Genomic DNA, 15,527 nt, shown 5'->3' with positions numbered 1-15,527 from the left:
TGATGGGAGTTGTAGTTCAAAACAAACTGGAGGGTACCAGGTTGGTGAAGGTCAGTCTACATTAAATATTTGAGGCTGTCTGTGGTTTCATATAGGGATCTTACCTGCAAATGTCAGGGACCTTTTACATGTAAATAATGTGTTCTGTCACTGAACTATGACCCTTCCCCTTCAGTGGATTAATTTTGATTTTTTAAAAACTACTAGCACTCCTTGACCAGATCTTATTAAACGATAGGGAAGCCTTTTTCCACTGGTTAAGGTGGTACTCAAGAGTAGTTTTTTCAAGAGACTCTGGCAATTACAAATTACAGTGACTGAACCATTGGCAAAAGCAGCTAAATCCCCCAGATCATTCTGGATTCTGGTCGGATCCATAAGTGTCTAGGAGTTGACCACCTTAATGGATCTCAAGGTCCTTTCAGTGCTGATTATGTATTCTGGGCTGCTGTCTGCTAGAGTTCTCCACAGGCCTTGTGTAGAAGATTCTGGAAAGCATTTCAGGCAAATAACTGAATGGGTGTTAACAGAGAGCTAAGAAATGGATTGGTTTTTCAAGCCCTCTGCCCTGTGTCGAAACAGCACTTACATTGCTCCAGTCTCTTAGGCTGAGTGAGCCTTGGAGGTCAAGGTTGAAGAGATTGATAGAGCAGTGAAATGAAGTTTTCCTACTGCTTAGCTTGTTACAAGCAGTGGCCTGAAATCAGATTTCACTTCATAGAAACACATATCTGCCTCATACTATTGCTGCCTCCAGTAATTTGAATTGACAGTGACTAATATTTGATGTTGAAAGGAAGGCAGAAAAGCTAGGGTGTTAGTGGGGAGTTCTGATGGTTAACCTGCCCTATCCCTATAGCCCATAGTAGGTGGTAGCAATAATTTAAGCAATGTAATAATAATTTATTATTTATACCCCACCCATCTGGCTGGGTTTTCCTAGCCACTCTGGGCGGCTTCCAACAAAATATTAAAAATACAGTAAATTAACAGTAATTTAAAATTACGAAAAAAGTGAGAGTATCTGTAGGTATGCTTAAATTTAGCCATTTAAAGTCTGCTTGAGTGCTTCTGAAAAAAATGCTTTTTCAAGTATAAGTGAGTCTTGTTGGAAAAGAATTTCCACAGATTGTAGTGAGTTACGGAAAGCATTTCTGCATGCTATTCAAAGCTTAGCATGTGGATGACACAAGTAAAGCGAGGTCTTGGTGCACTCTTGGTAAATCTTAAGAAAGTGATAGAACAGAAGATGAAAGGTGGGCTCTAAGTTCTGTAAATGCTTAAATCAATTAAGAACTAGAATCTTGAATTGCATGCAGAAGATGACAAGGAGTCAGTAAAGATGTAACAGTGGTGTAATCCACTATTAACCCACCATTGCAGTAGCTGCATTCTGCGCTGACTAGAACATGTCTTATCTCCCTTCCAGTGGATACATAGTTATGGCTGGGCCTGGAAGGCCTCTGGTCAAGTTCATCTTCTGCTAGGGATTCATTGCATGGGCAGACAGATTTTTTTCTCTGTTTCCCATATGTAAAATGAAAATAATAGTGTCCTGCTTTAACACAGTTGTGAGAGTAATCACAAATTGATTGTAAGGCAATTGACAAACTTTAAATATTATGTACATAATCATTCCTAATAATAGTGAGAAGAAATGCATGCTGTGGGGTTTTTCCTGGGACAAATTTTCACTGCTGTCTCTTTTTCCAGTGGTGGCACGCCTAGTACCCGAATAACACCAGAATTTTCTAAGTGGGCAAGTGACGGTGAGTGTAAGATATATATGTGGCAATCTGTTGTGTTGGCTTGCATAGTGACAATCGGTATTTTATGGTGCAGTTTTAGTATTCAGCATATTGGGAGTATTATTATTCCTGTGTGCCCAACACCAGAGATCTGAAGTAGTGTAATAGAGTGGTTACCAGCTTTTGAGTTTTGATAGGAGAATCCATGCAGCAGTTTAATTTGTGCTCCTGGAGATGGAGACAGGTTATTGCCTCCATTTTCAAATAGAAAAAACTGAAACTATGGAGTCACCCAGAGAAGATTATGGTGCATTATTTCTATCCCACACTTCTGCTAAATGCCCCCAGAGTGTTCTGGAATATATCCCAAGTCACAAGAAGTTTGAATATGATTTTCTGGCTTTGAATCCTGTGACTAGCCTGCAATGCATTCTCATTCCTCTTGTTTTAGAGGATGATTTGAGAGACATGAAAGCTTTCCATTTATTACCATAATTGTGTTTGAAGTTATTATGCATTCTGAGATAGCAAATCCCGCCCCCTGCTTTTTTGCCTTCTATAGATATGCATGCCAGTGTCACAGTATTTGTTTATATTACTAAATGATCAGCCATTAATATCTTTCTCAGAAGCCTTCAGAGGTAAGGTGTATAAGACCTTTTCAGTTCTGGGATTTTAACTTTGAAATGCCTGCCCAAGAAGGTTCATCTGGCTCTGGGTCTGATGCAATTTCAGTGCCTTTGAGATATCTTTTTAATTTTTGATGTGTTTTGGTTTTTCACCCTTTTAATGCAATACTTTTATCTGGCTTCTGTTCATATTCTGCATTTTAGATACCGTACTTTTCTCTCTATAACACGCAGATTTTTTCTCCTAAAAAGTAAGGGGAAATGTCTGTGCGTGTTACTGAGCGAATGTGTGGTCCCTGGAGCCGACCCTCCCGAGCGCAGGGGCAAAAATCAGGCAAAAATCCAATCACGCGCGTCAGGGAGAAGGGAGCTCCGTGAGAGAGGAAGCTGTTGCTTTCCTGCATTCTGCCTCAGGGTCTTACTGCCCACCCTCTTCTGTTTCGGTTGCTGTTTGCTCAAACAGAACAAAGAGCAGGCAAATCCCCTCCCCTCTGGGCAACCCCTCCCCCTTCAGGCAAGCAGAGGGGAAAGGAAAGAATCGCATCCTTCCTTCTAATTCCTCTCCGTGCTCCGGTGCACTGCTGCGTCCAGAGAAGCATTTTAGGGACTCGCAGGCAGCCGGAAAACATGCAGGTGGGAGAGAGAGAGAGAGAGAGAGAGGGCTGGCTTGGGTGTGGGGGGGGGAACTTTTGCCTGCCTTTCCTCCCTCCCGTTAAACCCCTCTCCTGCATTCTTAGCCAGCTGCTTCTCTGCACACCCCTCTCGTGCTCCTTGTCCCTTCTGTGTTTTTCCTTCCCTCCCCACTTAAAACGTGGTTACAAAGCACGGATCCACATGGATCCTCAGGATCTTTGCATTGGGTCACCCCAAATTCACCATCAGATCACATTACATGTCCATGGCTACAGCCTGCACCAAAAAAATCACGCACCCACTGTTGCCTGGGGCTGCAATGGTGCAAAAACGTGGTTACAAAGCATGGATCCACATGGATCCTCAGGATCTTTGCATTGGGTCACCCCAAATTCACCATCAGATCACATTACATGTCCATGGCTACAGCCTGCACCAAAAAAATCACGCACCCACTGTTGCCTGGGGCCACAATGGTGCAAAAACGTAGAATCATAGAATCATAGAGTTGGAAGAGACCACAAGGGCCATCGAGTCCAACCCCCTGCCAAGCAGAAAACACCATCAGAGCACTCCTGACATATGGTTGTCAAGCCTCTGCTTAAAGACCTCCAAAGAAGGAGACTCCACGTGGTTACAAAGCACAGATCCACAGGGATTCTCAGGATTTTTGCATTGGGCTACCCCAAACTCACCATCAGATCACATGTCTGTGGCCACAGCATGAGGCACAAAAATGATACATCCACTGTTTCATTCAGAATTTTTTCCCCTTGTTTTCCTCCTCTAAAAACGATGTGCGTGTTATGATCAGGTGCGTGTTATAGAGCGAAAAATACGGTACATGATCTTTATATGAATTGTTTTATTTTCTTTCTGGTAACTGCGTAGAAGCAGTGGACTGAAGAACAGGATAAAACTTTTCATAAGAAATGTAAAATATTTATTTTAAGGTATAAACAGGGCAGTGTTCATGAAGTCCCACCATTTTTATGCTCTCAACCCTGTGAGATAGTTCGGTTTTTGAGAGAAATTGCACTTCTAGGAGCTTGATGACTAGGGTGTCCATAGTCCAAATCCCACTCTTTCTGATATTGCCTCTCGGTTGCTATAACTATTGACAAGTGACATTTACATACAGGTTAGAAAAAAGAGGGGGGTGCTAATAGAAAGTATGGCTGGAAGTTCCCAGGCAGGATGTATTGATGGGGGGGAGAATTCTGCATTTGGAGTAGAGGGATATTTTAAATAAGTTTGGCGATCATTATCTTCTGGGGTTTTTTTCTGTGTGATTCCACATTCTTGTTTGTGATTCCACACCATTTTCTTTATCCATGGTATTAAAGAATAAAATATTATCACTATGGAAATTAGCTCAGGAATTGGGACAATATTGTGCAAGTAGAGTTCAATTCTAGTTAAACTCCTGAGAAGTTCCAATGCTAGCTGTCCTGCAATGATTTTGATTTATTATATTTCTGTGCTGCTTTTCATTCAAATGAATCCCAAAGCAGCTTACAAACAATAAATAACAGCAACATAGTAGAACATAATGGAACATCACAAATACAGCATAAATCATATAGAATAATTAACAAATAATCAATGAAGCAATTATAAAAAAAATAAGCTAAACATCACAGTTAAAGCAAAAGTCATAGTATATGATTAAAAATTAATACAGAATTTATAATCTGTAAAACAATAACATTAACAAAATAGCAATCCCAAAAAATAAACTAGGTACTGTTAAGTTTATACACACACTCTCCACAACCCCATGACTTTCATGCTATTCAGCACATTTAAATACACCTACACATAATGCCCCTGGCAGCAACTCCTTTCTGAAGGTTCCTCGGGATGGAAGTGAGGCAGCAGCTGCACCTGTAGAGCAAAACCAGCTGCCCCCTGATGGCAAACAGTCTCTCTCTTCTCACAATTCTTCTGTGGAAACAGTGCTCCTCCCCTCATGATTTCAAAAGGCTTGTGAGAAAATTCTCAGCCTCTTCTGACCACAGAAATGGCGTTACTTTGATTCCTATGTGTGGGTAAACCTGTCTGGCTTGTAAACACATGTTTCTTCCAGAAAACCCCTTGAATAGAAAACCTAGAATCCTAACTGCAATTCACAGCATTGACAAAGAACAAATTGCACATACAAGCCATTTACCAAATCAATTTCATGAGAATTGCTCAAGGAAGTTGAAGTGGATCCTTTGTGTCTAACTGGTTTGAAAACTGCTCGTAATTCCGAGTGCCTCGGTTTTGGGTGAACAGTTGCCAATGTAAAGCAGGAAATTGATGGATTGCTGCAATTTGTCATAATTTGGCATCCCAGCCTCATTATTTGCTTTGAGTAATCCATGGCCCTATCAATTCCAGAACTACTTTGTGGGCTATGAGTTCTGCAGGTCTGCCATACTTGGCAAGTCATGAATGCGTCTTGAGTGATACAACAGTACTTGTCACTTGGACACTCCAACATGTTATTGGTAGTTTCTTCTTGGGAACCAGCACTAGAACAATTCACTAACTATTTGGTTTCTCTGACTTTTTGTGAATAAACATTTCCCTTCACTGATCTGGGCTCTTCCTTACTTTTGCAGAAATGCCATCAACGAGTAACGGAGAGAGCAGTAAACAGGAGCCTATGCAAAAGACCTGCAAGAATAGTGACATAGAAAAGTGAGTATGGCTCAGGAATGTCTGTCTTGGTTAGGGATGGCAAAAAAGACTGCCAGGAGCTTTCTATCAAAGGGGCATCACTGTAGCACTGACATGCTGCTTATGGCTTTCCTTGTGTAGTTCCCACATGTTTCTCATGCGAAACATATCCAGCTTTTAAACTCACACACAGTATTTATCTCTCCCCTAGCTGAATGTCAGATAGGTTCCCCCCCCCCCAATTTTTGCTTGTTTTTCATTCTTCATAGGAATTCCCCATCTGTAGGACGGAGGAAAATCCATTTTGTTTGTTGGCTCTAAAAGTGAAAGGATGATTTTATATTTCGTTTCTAAGTCCCTATTGTAGTTTCTACAGCTTTAGAGGGATGATGGCAAATCTTCCCCTTGTGTTAAATTCTCAACAGTATCAAAGTGCTGCCCTTTTCCTTCCCTTGGGATGTGTTATTTTTCAGAAGCTTTACTTGATATGGCCTGCCTCTGGAAAAGAATAAGATTATCTTAACCTTCATTTCCATTGGGGATGAGTCACATGGGACTGGATCTTTTGCTTCACCAAAGTGCAGGGGCAAGCCTAAGGATGATACATGATGTTGCACTGTCTCCTTGCAGCAAGGCAATGCTATGTGCAGTAATATCCTATGTCATTTTTGTATGCTCCTAATTAGCAGAGACAAAATTGAAGTCTTAAGCATAGATATAGGCTAAGGTCATGAGAACAAAAATATGAGACTATAGATGCAAGTTCCTTAGACGACTGCACCATGTTTCCGATGTCCCACAGTGCATACAGGATTATTAGCCAGTGATTTGTGTGAACAAGCCCAAAGTCTCAGGGCAATTATCTACCAGAACAAGGTGCTGGGGGGTCGAGTTGAATTCTCTGTTATTGTAGTCCAAAGCAGAGATGGGTATCCTGAGACCCTCCAAATGTTATTTTACTCCTAACTCCCATCACTTCCACCTGGGGTGGCAAATGGTCAGGGATGATGGAAGTTGTAGTCCCAGAGCATCTGGTGAGACATTGGTTCCCTATGTCTGCTCTTCTAGATTAACACTCTAGATTGGGCTACAATTTTAAATGAAATGCAGAAGGAAATATATTGCCTGCCTCAGCCTCCTGCATTTGTGTGCCTAGGAATTAAAAGCTAGGATTATAGGCTGTTCAGGACGTTGGAGGCAGAAATCAAGAGAGGGGTGAAAGGAGAATTTCATGATTTGATTAGGCATGAATGTTAGTTGCCAATGCATGCCAGCTTCCTTTAGCTGCTTGTTGCCATTTTTTCACCTATCGCTTAGCCATCTTTTGATACTGCCTTCCATTTAGGAGACAGGAGAATTCAGTCTTCTTCAGCAGTCTGTGTCAATAGCATTAGTTACCAACACTTATCCACCTCAGATCCTGGCCTCCCAAGCAGAGGTTTGACATTTTCCAGAACAATCAGTTGATGTCATCTTGATCAGATAATTTTAAAAGCTTTATTCAGTGTCTCTTGGCAGACCCCACATTCTTTCCAATATGGTGCATGCTATAATTCGGAGTTGTAAAGTATGGCACCCTCCTCTTTGTGACAAGTTAGGACCCCTTGTAGAGAGCACTGAAAACTTCCTGACTTCAGAAGTCAAAAATTACACTTGGATACTCAGCCCGCTACTTTTCTTAAGAAGGTAAAAACCAAATGCCATTTATTGCACTTTACAGCAATTTCTTGGTTCATGAGAAATCCCTTGTGGTAAAGGGTTACTGCTTTTTAGTTAGAGACTTAAATTCCAAAGGGAACAGAAAACAAAATGTTTAGAAGCAAAGGTTCCAGCTGTGCTGTCCCTGCTCCTCCGGGAGTTGTGTGTGATAAATAGTTTGTGTTGTGATGGTTAAGGAGCTAGAATGTTGTGTGCGAAGGGGTGGGCTCTGTTAAATTAATTGATAAGTGGGATCAGACCTTGGGGCTTACAGAAAGGAAGGTGTTCTTTTATTCTTACTGTCTGGCTGCTTTCACCTGCACTGCCAAGCCATGATGTATGGTGACCCAGTCCAGCTAGCTAAATTGATTCATCTCCAGTTCCTGGTTCTTAATCTAGAGCTAAATTGGTTTCATTTTTCTTGTTTTGGGTGGTGATTGTGGTGAGCTCTCCATGGGATCACTTCCTTCTGTTCATAACTTTAATTTTTGCTTTTAAATCTGGGCATTATTGATTAGTGTGTTAAGCTCCATGTAATGTCTGATTAGCATTTTAAAAAGTGTTTAGAAGCACATGGTTTATCACCTGTGTCAGCTGGGCTGTCCATTTAGAACAATGGTTAATGGAGTTAGCAGTGATTCTCTTTATTGATCCTACTTTTATAAGAATGACATTCATTTTCTCTTCCCTTTCCAAAACAAAGTCTAGGCATGGAGCGTATATTTTTAATTAGCTAATACAATACAGTAAACTGTCCTTGTTTGGGCGCAGAGCTAATGTACTTGGGTTGAAAGTTAATGGAATGTGTGCTTCAGGCTGCTTGTAGCTGAATCACTTGCATGCCAAGCAACTTACCTCGGTTCAAGAGAAATGTATTTGCTGATGGATTCTTCTTTGTATCTCATTCATCTCGTTTTTTGTTTGAATTTGATATGAAAGCTGCTATTGGCTCAGATCAGTCAAAATGGAAAATTGTGATTTGTTGTTGCATCTGAACTGGGTCGCTATGACAAGAAAAAAATAAAGATTTCTCTCTTTTCCCCCCTTTAACTGCATGTGATGATTTCTATATGTAATATAATGTAATATATTTTTAGTTGTTTTTTTTAATGAGGATATTGCTTATATCTGATGGTTGTAGTCTAGAAGATACTAAATAGAGCAGCGTGGGATGAAATGCTCAGCTGTAGAAAAACCATGTGGGGTTCAGCTTTGGTTGTGTTGGTTGATGTTCAAACTGGTTTTTCTAGTCTTCAGTGCTTGAGCATGCATTCAGAAGTGATAGAATAACAGGGCTAGAAAGGGTTTACTGAGCTGTACAGCCAGCAAAGGCATGCAACAAGAGCATCTGGTATAGGTTTTGCTAAGCTTAAAACAAGAACCTTTCAGTGCCTGGGATCCACCTTGGCTCCTGAACAACATGCAACCTGGGTCACAATATTCTATCTTGTGTGCTTTTTAAACTATATTTATTTTATTGTTTAATATGTTTCATAGATCTTTAATTCCCCTTTTAAGAATAATCTCTTCACAAAGCACCAAACATTTTATACATAAGCCACCTATATCCACCTCTCAGTCGCCTTATTTTTCTCCATCTCTTCTTTACATCAGTCTTTCTTCTGTAGTCACAGAGAATCTATTACATGCTGCTAGACCTTGCTGTACAGATGCAAGTGTGGCTTAGCCATCTGGACGGGCAACCAAGCCTCAGCTAGGGAATGCAAGAGTTTAAGGAGAGTCTAGTTAGCCATCCTGACAATAGTTATTCTGTACTCAGGAAATCCAGCAGGCAGTCTAGTCAGTCTAGTCAGTCAGTAATGACTGCAAACTAGTCCAGCAAGTCAGAAGCAGAATGCTGTAGCAGCAACTGCTTTTCTTGACAGGCAGATGCTCCAATTATTGTGAATAGCTGAACCTTGTAGTAAGGCAAGTGTTTTGCCTCCTTTGTTAATTCCTGTGGGACTGCTTTGTGAGGGATTTGGGTATTGGTGGACTGAAAGGGCTGTCACATGGAAGATGGGGCAAGTTTGTTGTCTCCTGCTCCAGATGGTAGGACCCAAACCAACAGATTCAAGTTATGGTAAAGGAGATTCCAACTAAACATCAGTAAGTACTTTGTGATGGTAAGAGCTGTTTGACAGTGGAACAGACTCCCTCAGAAAGTGGTGGACTCTCCTTCCTTGGAGGTTTTTAAGAAGAGGTTGGATGGCCATCTGTCATGGGTGCTTTAATTGAGATTCTTGCATTGTAGGGGGTTGAACTAGATGACCCTCAGATTCCCTTCCAACTCTACAATTATATGATTCTATGATTTAAGTTAAGAAGCTAGTGGGGAACATTTCTTGGGGGCCTTGTGAATGCACATAGAGGTTGTGTGGAAGAACTCCACAGGGAGTCTGTGTCTGCAAAGGAGCTAATTCCTCTGAGCATTCATCCTGAACTAATCTGGCAAAGTTGATAATAATGGATGAAAGCTTTTTGACCCATAATCCTGCCATATACTTTGTAAACAGGGTCTCATCCGTCCTCAAACAGTTTCCCCCCCATCTATTCTTGCCACTGGAAAAATTGTCCCAATTCATTGGCATATGAAACTTTGAGACCATAAAGTAGCACAGAGGTAAAATGAAGCAGCTGCAAGCCACCAGCTTTCCTGCTGTTTTTTCTTCCAAACAGCTCTCCCAGTCTTTTTTGGTGTTTCTCTGTCATTCCACAACAGCATCCACCATCACCTTTCCATCCAAGCTTTCTCTATAGCCTCTCCATTCATTCCTAGGCCAACATGCTTCTCTTTCCTCCCACTATTCCAACTCCCATCCATCTCATTTTTAATATGGGATGCTTCTACTGAGTCAGGCGTCCATCTAGCTCAGCCAGCAACCCTAGGGCTTTGGACTGAATGCCAGGGGTTGAACCTGGGATATTTTGCTTGCAAAACATGTGCTTCACCAATATATGATTGGAGGGGGATGGAGCAGGAGCAAGCCTTTTGGGATTGTTTGGGCCTGCAGTTTCTGAAAAATAAACTACTCAAGAGCTATTAGTGGCTCTTGAACTTCAGCTTGGGATCCCTGCCCTAAGCCTTTCCTCTTGGAGTCTAACGCCAATGCATCTTATTCTGCCATCAGAATCAATTCCTACCTAGAAACAATTCTGCTGCTCCTCCTCTACAACAGCTTTTAAATTAGTTTAAGACTTGATGTCATGTTTTCCTTCTTTTGGTAGTATCTGCTTAGATCAGCCAACCTTTTCTGTCATTTCGGCCCTCCCTCCTGCATTGCTGTTCCCTGACTCTTAGCAGTGGTGCTAAGACTAGCCCACCTGTGTGTAGGCTGCAAACTCGGCAACGGCTCGTTTTCTCCTCCCTGAAGATGCGAGCCACGTTGCCTGGTGCCATCTTGAAATCAAGGCTTCCTGGGGTTAAGAAGCCAGCCTCTTAATTCAGAGTGCCAATGTTCAATTTTGCTTTCTGCCACCAAACTAGATTGCAGGCCAAGGAAAGAGTCTGGGTTAGTGCCCCACTGGGTCACCTCCCATTTGTTTTCCTCAATTTTGTGTTGTCATAAATTCATTCCAGCCCGTTGTGCTTGATCAGTTTATCTCTGTTGGGGCAGGGAGCCCTGCTAGCATGATATATGACATGAAACATTGTAGCCAGCCTCTCCATGAATCACTCCAGCTGTTTGTTGTCAGCATGAAAAGCAAACAGGCCAGGGCTGCCGAGTGTTGACTAGGATGAGCTCAGGTTGGGAAGAGACATGACGTATGAATGTTTATTTAATAATTCTCTAATATTTCCAGCGGAGTGTGGCTGTGCCTTCTGAGGTTGGGGGGGGAGGGGGGCGGTTGAAGAGGAAACTCTAATCTGTCAGGGTGGGTCATAAATCAGGCAGACAAGATCATTAATCAGGAATGGAGCAAAACTAGAGGGAGGTGGGACTCGGCTGCCGTTCCCAAGAGCAAAGGGGCACGCTCTTCTTTTCCATAAAACAAATCTCATTTTGGATGCGGCTCCGGCTGTGTCGCTTACATAAGAGCAAAGCCAGGGCACTGGGCCAGTTAAGCAAGCGTGTGTGCTACCTTTGTCATAAGCCTTGGCAATTTGAGCTCGCCAAGCATTAAATCCCTTTATAATTATCTTCTTTATATAACTCTTCATGCTCCTCATGGTTGATTGGGCAAGATGCTTGTTTGGTTTAGAAGAGGGTTTTAAAAAAGGGAGGTCAGTGTGTGTGTGTACACTCACGTGACAATCTTCTTCTTTCTTTCTTTTTTACTCAAATCCATTTTCTCGAATCCACTCCAAAAGTTAAGCTTTGGCATATTATCCTACAAGAATAGAAATGGTGTTCCAGAATTTGGCTCCTGAGATAAAACCAACTTTCTGGCTTTCATAGTCTGACAATTGCAGAAGCTAACTTCCTATGACATTGTTTAAAAACAAAACCCCATTTCTAGCTTTTAAGGATATGAAAAATGTTGCAGGTGATATCTGTCTACTCAGGTGCTGATGGGAGTCTCATGAGGACCTAGGGCTCCCATTCTGTCAGTAGAGGGAGCTGAGCCATTCATAGAATTGTAGAATTCAGTGGAGAAATTGGGTTTTCTCCACTGAAATGATGGGGAAATTGTTCCAGGCAGGGGTGCAGCTATAGAGGAACGTTAGCTTGAAGAACAGATGATTGATTTAATGTATGTGGCAGAAATGAGAGAAGTTCCCGCTGTGGAAGAATAAGAGTGGGAAAGTCCCTGCCCTCTTTTCAAACTGTTCTGTAGCTTAAAGACCACCTCATTCCTTCTGTTGCACACTTTATACCATATTTCCAGACATTGCCTTCTCTGTTTGCTAATATTATAGTCCCTTGCCAGATTTCAGCAAAATTCTGTTCTCAGGAAATATTCAAATAGGACAAATGGAATAAATTGTATACAGCTAAACAGATGTATACAATTGTAATTATTTTGTCTCAATATAAAACTTTGGCTATTTTGACCAAACTGCGGGAGGCAGTGGAAGACAGGAGTGCCTGGCGTGCTCTGGTTCATGGGGTCACGAAAAGTCAGACACGACTAAACAACTAAACAACAACAACAACGTGTTCATTTAAATTATGGATGTGGGGGATGGGGTGAGGCAAACTATTTAAAGGGACTATTACTATTTAAAAGGACACAGCCACTGGAGCATGGCAGATGCTGCTAAGTGTGCCTTAGAAAGCCATAGAGTTAATGCAGATTTTTACGAGAACTCTGGGGATGGGGCCATGCCTCAGTGGAAGAGCATCTGCTTTGCATGTAGAAGGTCCTTGGTTCAGTCCCCGGTATCTCCAGATAGGTCTGGGAGTAGCCCGTTTGAAACCCTGCAGAACTGCTGCCAATCAATGTAGGCAGTCCTGAGCTAGACGGGCCAATGGTCTGACTCTTTATAAGGCAGCTTCCTGTGCTTCCTACATGAGATTTATTTGTGCTTAATTCAGCAAGTTGTTTCAGAGCAGAAAACTGGCTAATATAAAATTACCCAAGATGTTATCTGCAAGCAGTTCCCCATAAATGTTTTGGGATTAATAGGCTAAAAATACAGAAAAAGCAGACACATGCCAAAAATAAATATTCAGTAACACCACAAGCATAGCTGTTTACATCTGGAAATCCCAGTTGCCTGTTGAGTTTGTGACTCTGTTTGCAAAATGTAAGCCTCAGTTAGCCAAGGTCATTAACTGTTCAGTACTACTTCCTGCATTAATCATCTTCAGGGCATATGTAAAAGAATCTGTGGGTTTGGAGGAGAATTTAAGGCAACAGTAAGCAATTCACACTATTTTACTGGGGAAAAAGGGTGGATGCTACTAGTGTGTCTGGTACAGGATTTGGCATCCTATAAACTTGGGCAATTATTCACGATTGGGGGGGGGGGGAGTTTCATGGTAGCCCAGAGTAGGTTTACACTAATGGTGTAATACACCATCTGCTGTAATTTCTCTTCAAGCAGAGTTCTAGCCTAGCATACGGAAGAGATCAACCCCATTTACCTTTCTCAAAAGCATTTTGAGTTCTTAGTTGCAGTTTTCCTTGGGATCCACTTGAGAGAAAAACTCCAGCACTTCTGAAGAGTAGGGCAACTAGTGTGGGAGGCCAAATCAATTCTCCAAGGTAGCACAAGCAGTAGGACTTTCACTGCAGACTTTGAGGGGCAATAGAGAAACAAGTGAATCACACCCACCCACACCCCTTGCTAGGGCTCTTTAGCACATAGTTATTAGACATTAAAATGAAGAAGTTGGATCACCCTCATGGTATGAACTAAGCTGAAAGTTGCAACCCTTTGATAATAGATATATTGCTTTTATATCCTCCCCTTTTGAATTAGATGCTTTGTATTTGCTATTGGTTTTATTTAAACAAATTAAGTTTAAAAAATTGCTAAAATGTGTCCTTGAACTCATGCTTGTCTGGATGGGGGATAGAGAGGAGAAAGTGAGGGAGTTTAGAAACTAAACTGCTGCACATTGGTAAAATGTACATTTGTTCCTTCACTCACTTTTGTCTCTGATCCTGCCTACCACTGGCATGTGGCCCCCAGAAGGTTTCCCAGAAGGGATGCATCCTCAGGCTGAAAAAGGTTCTCACCCTTGCACCAGGGTCATTTGCAGCATGAAGCACTGGAGAGCGCCACCCTTCCCTCACCCTACAGCTGGAATACTTCCTGCTGGCCCAAGCAATAAGTAGATTTAAAGGGGAAGTGGATGACTGGATTGTACAGAGGAATGGGTTGGAAGGAATAAACTGAGAATTCTTTAGCTTGGATTCTAGTCTGAGTTTGAGGATAATTCAAGTCTCCTAAGGCTCACTTCTTCTTTGGTCAGATTCAAACCCTCCAAAACTTCTATCCATAGGAGTTCCAGAGCTATGGATTTCACTGGCATCTCTACTCCTGGAGACCACTACTGTAATCATAATTTCTGTGGGGTCTAATGTCGCTCTGTGCATGTTCCACAGTACTTACTGAAGTTGATTGTATTGGGAGCATTTAGGGTTTAGATGGACTATGGCCAGAGTAGAGGTTCAAGCAGTTGGTTGAGAATGCAAACAGGTGCACAGGATTTAAAAATAGAGTAGACTGTATGACGCTGCTAGTGGCAAGTGGCATTCCACTCCCAACCCATGTTTTGTGGACTTGAGGTGTATTTTACTCTTATTCTATTGTTATTTTCAGGCATTGTACATTCCATAATTGTATTGCTCAAAGTACAAGAGTCTTCATGTATTTTTGCAATGCTGCCTATCAGTCCACCTCCCCTACAGCAATACCTTTACATTTTGTGGATCTTTTGATATGATTTCATTTATTCAAAGGAATTCCCTTTCAAAAGGTTTTAATTGTCTGGAAATGCCCTTCACCTTTGGATTTTCGTCCCTCTCCCCCAAACACATTGAACCCCTGGTGTTCAGGTATCTTTTCGATCCCATTTTCCCCCCTCAGTTATTTCAAAGTTTCAACAATGCTGTTAACTTTAATTTGTAGAGTTGCTCCCTGCAAGTGAAAAATCGATGGGGGGCTATCACAGTGTGAAATTCGACTGTCAGTCTTGAGCTTATGGAGTGAGTAAGACATCTTAGAAGGGGGAAAAATCACAGTCTGTGCAGTGCTCAGCTGGGCTATTTCAAAGAGAAGGCAAGGCTGATGGGCCGTTGGAGAGTATTTCAGTTAGATGGATGATGATTCTCTGTGAAATACTGGAGTTAGCCTACAGGTAAGGGAAACCAGAGGTTAGAAAATACAACTAGTTTCCCCTGAAGAACTAAATTACACCTTGGGAACCTTGAGCTGTGTCATACAGGAACTGAAACCTGTCCCTAAAATCGGCCATTGCCTCTAAACAACAACCAGTAACAAATTAGTCATCATAACTTGCGGTGTTTCAGTTTTGCTCCCTTGTAAAGTTTATAATAAGCTCTTTGGGGCAAGTATTCCATCAAGTGTATACAGCACCTAAAAATGATTTGTATGCTTCAGTATAGGATTTGTGTGTTGTACATGACCACAGCGTAACTTAAGATGATGGACTCAGTTCTGAATCTTGGCCATATAAGTTGCTGTTTCCTGTGACAGCCTTCCATGCCAGTACAGGGGCAGATTGCATATCTGACA

General features: G+C 41.8%; 1 protein-coding gene across 15 annotated transcripts in view; it reads left to right on the top strand.

Moving 5' to 3' along the window:
• RNF220 (ring finger protein 220) overlaps positions 1-15,527 on the top strand; it is a 341,456-nt gene that overhangs the window by 301,807 nt on the left and 24,122 nt on the right. For all 15 annotated transcript variants that reach the window (XM_083619867.1, XM_083619869.1, XM_083619871.1 and 12 more), the window contains 2 exons: positions 1,714-1,769; positions 5,620-5,698. In XM_083619867.1, the coding sequence (XP_083475993.1) occupies positions 1,714-1,769; positions 5,620-5,698 (135 nt within the window). The remainder of the gene's footprint in view (positions 1-1,713; positions 1,770-5,619; positions 5,699-15,527) is intronic.

This window comes from Podarcis filfolensis (assembly GCF_964270895.1).
Source record: "Podarcis filfolensis genome assembly, chromosome: 6".
Taxonomy (NCBI): Eukaryota; Metazoa; Chordata; class Lepidosauria; order Squamata; family Lacertidae; genus Podarcis; species Podarcis filfolensis.
Note: the sequence above shows the minus strand (reverse complement) of the source record. Positions and strands in the feature narration are given on the sequence as shown.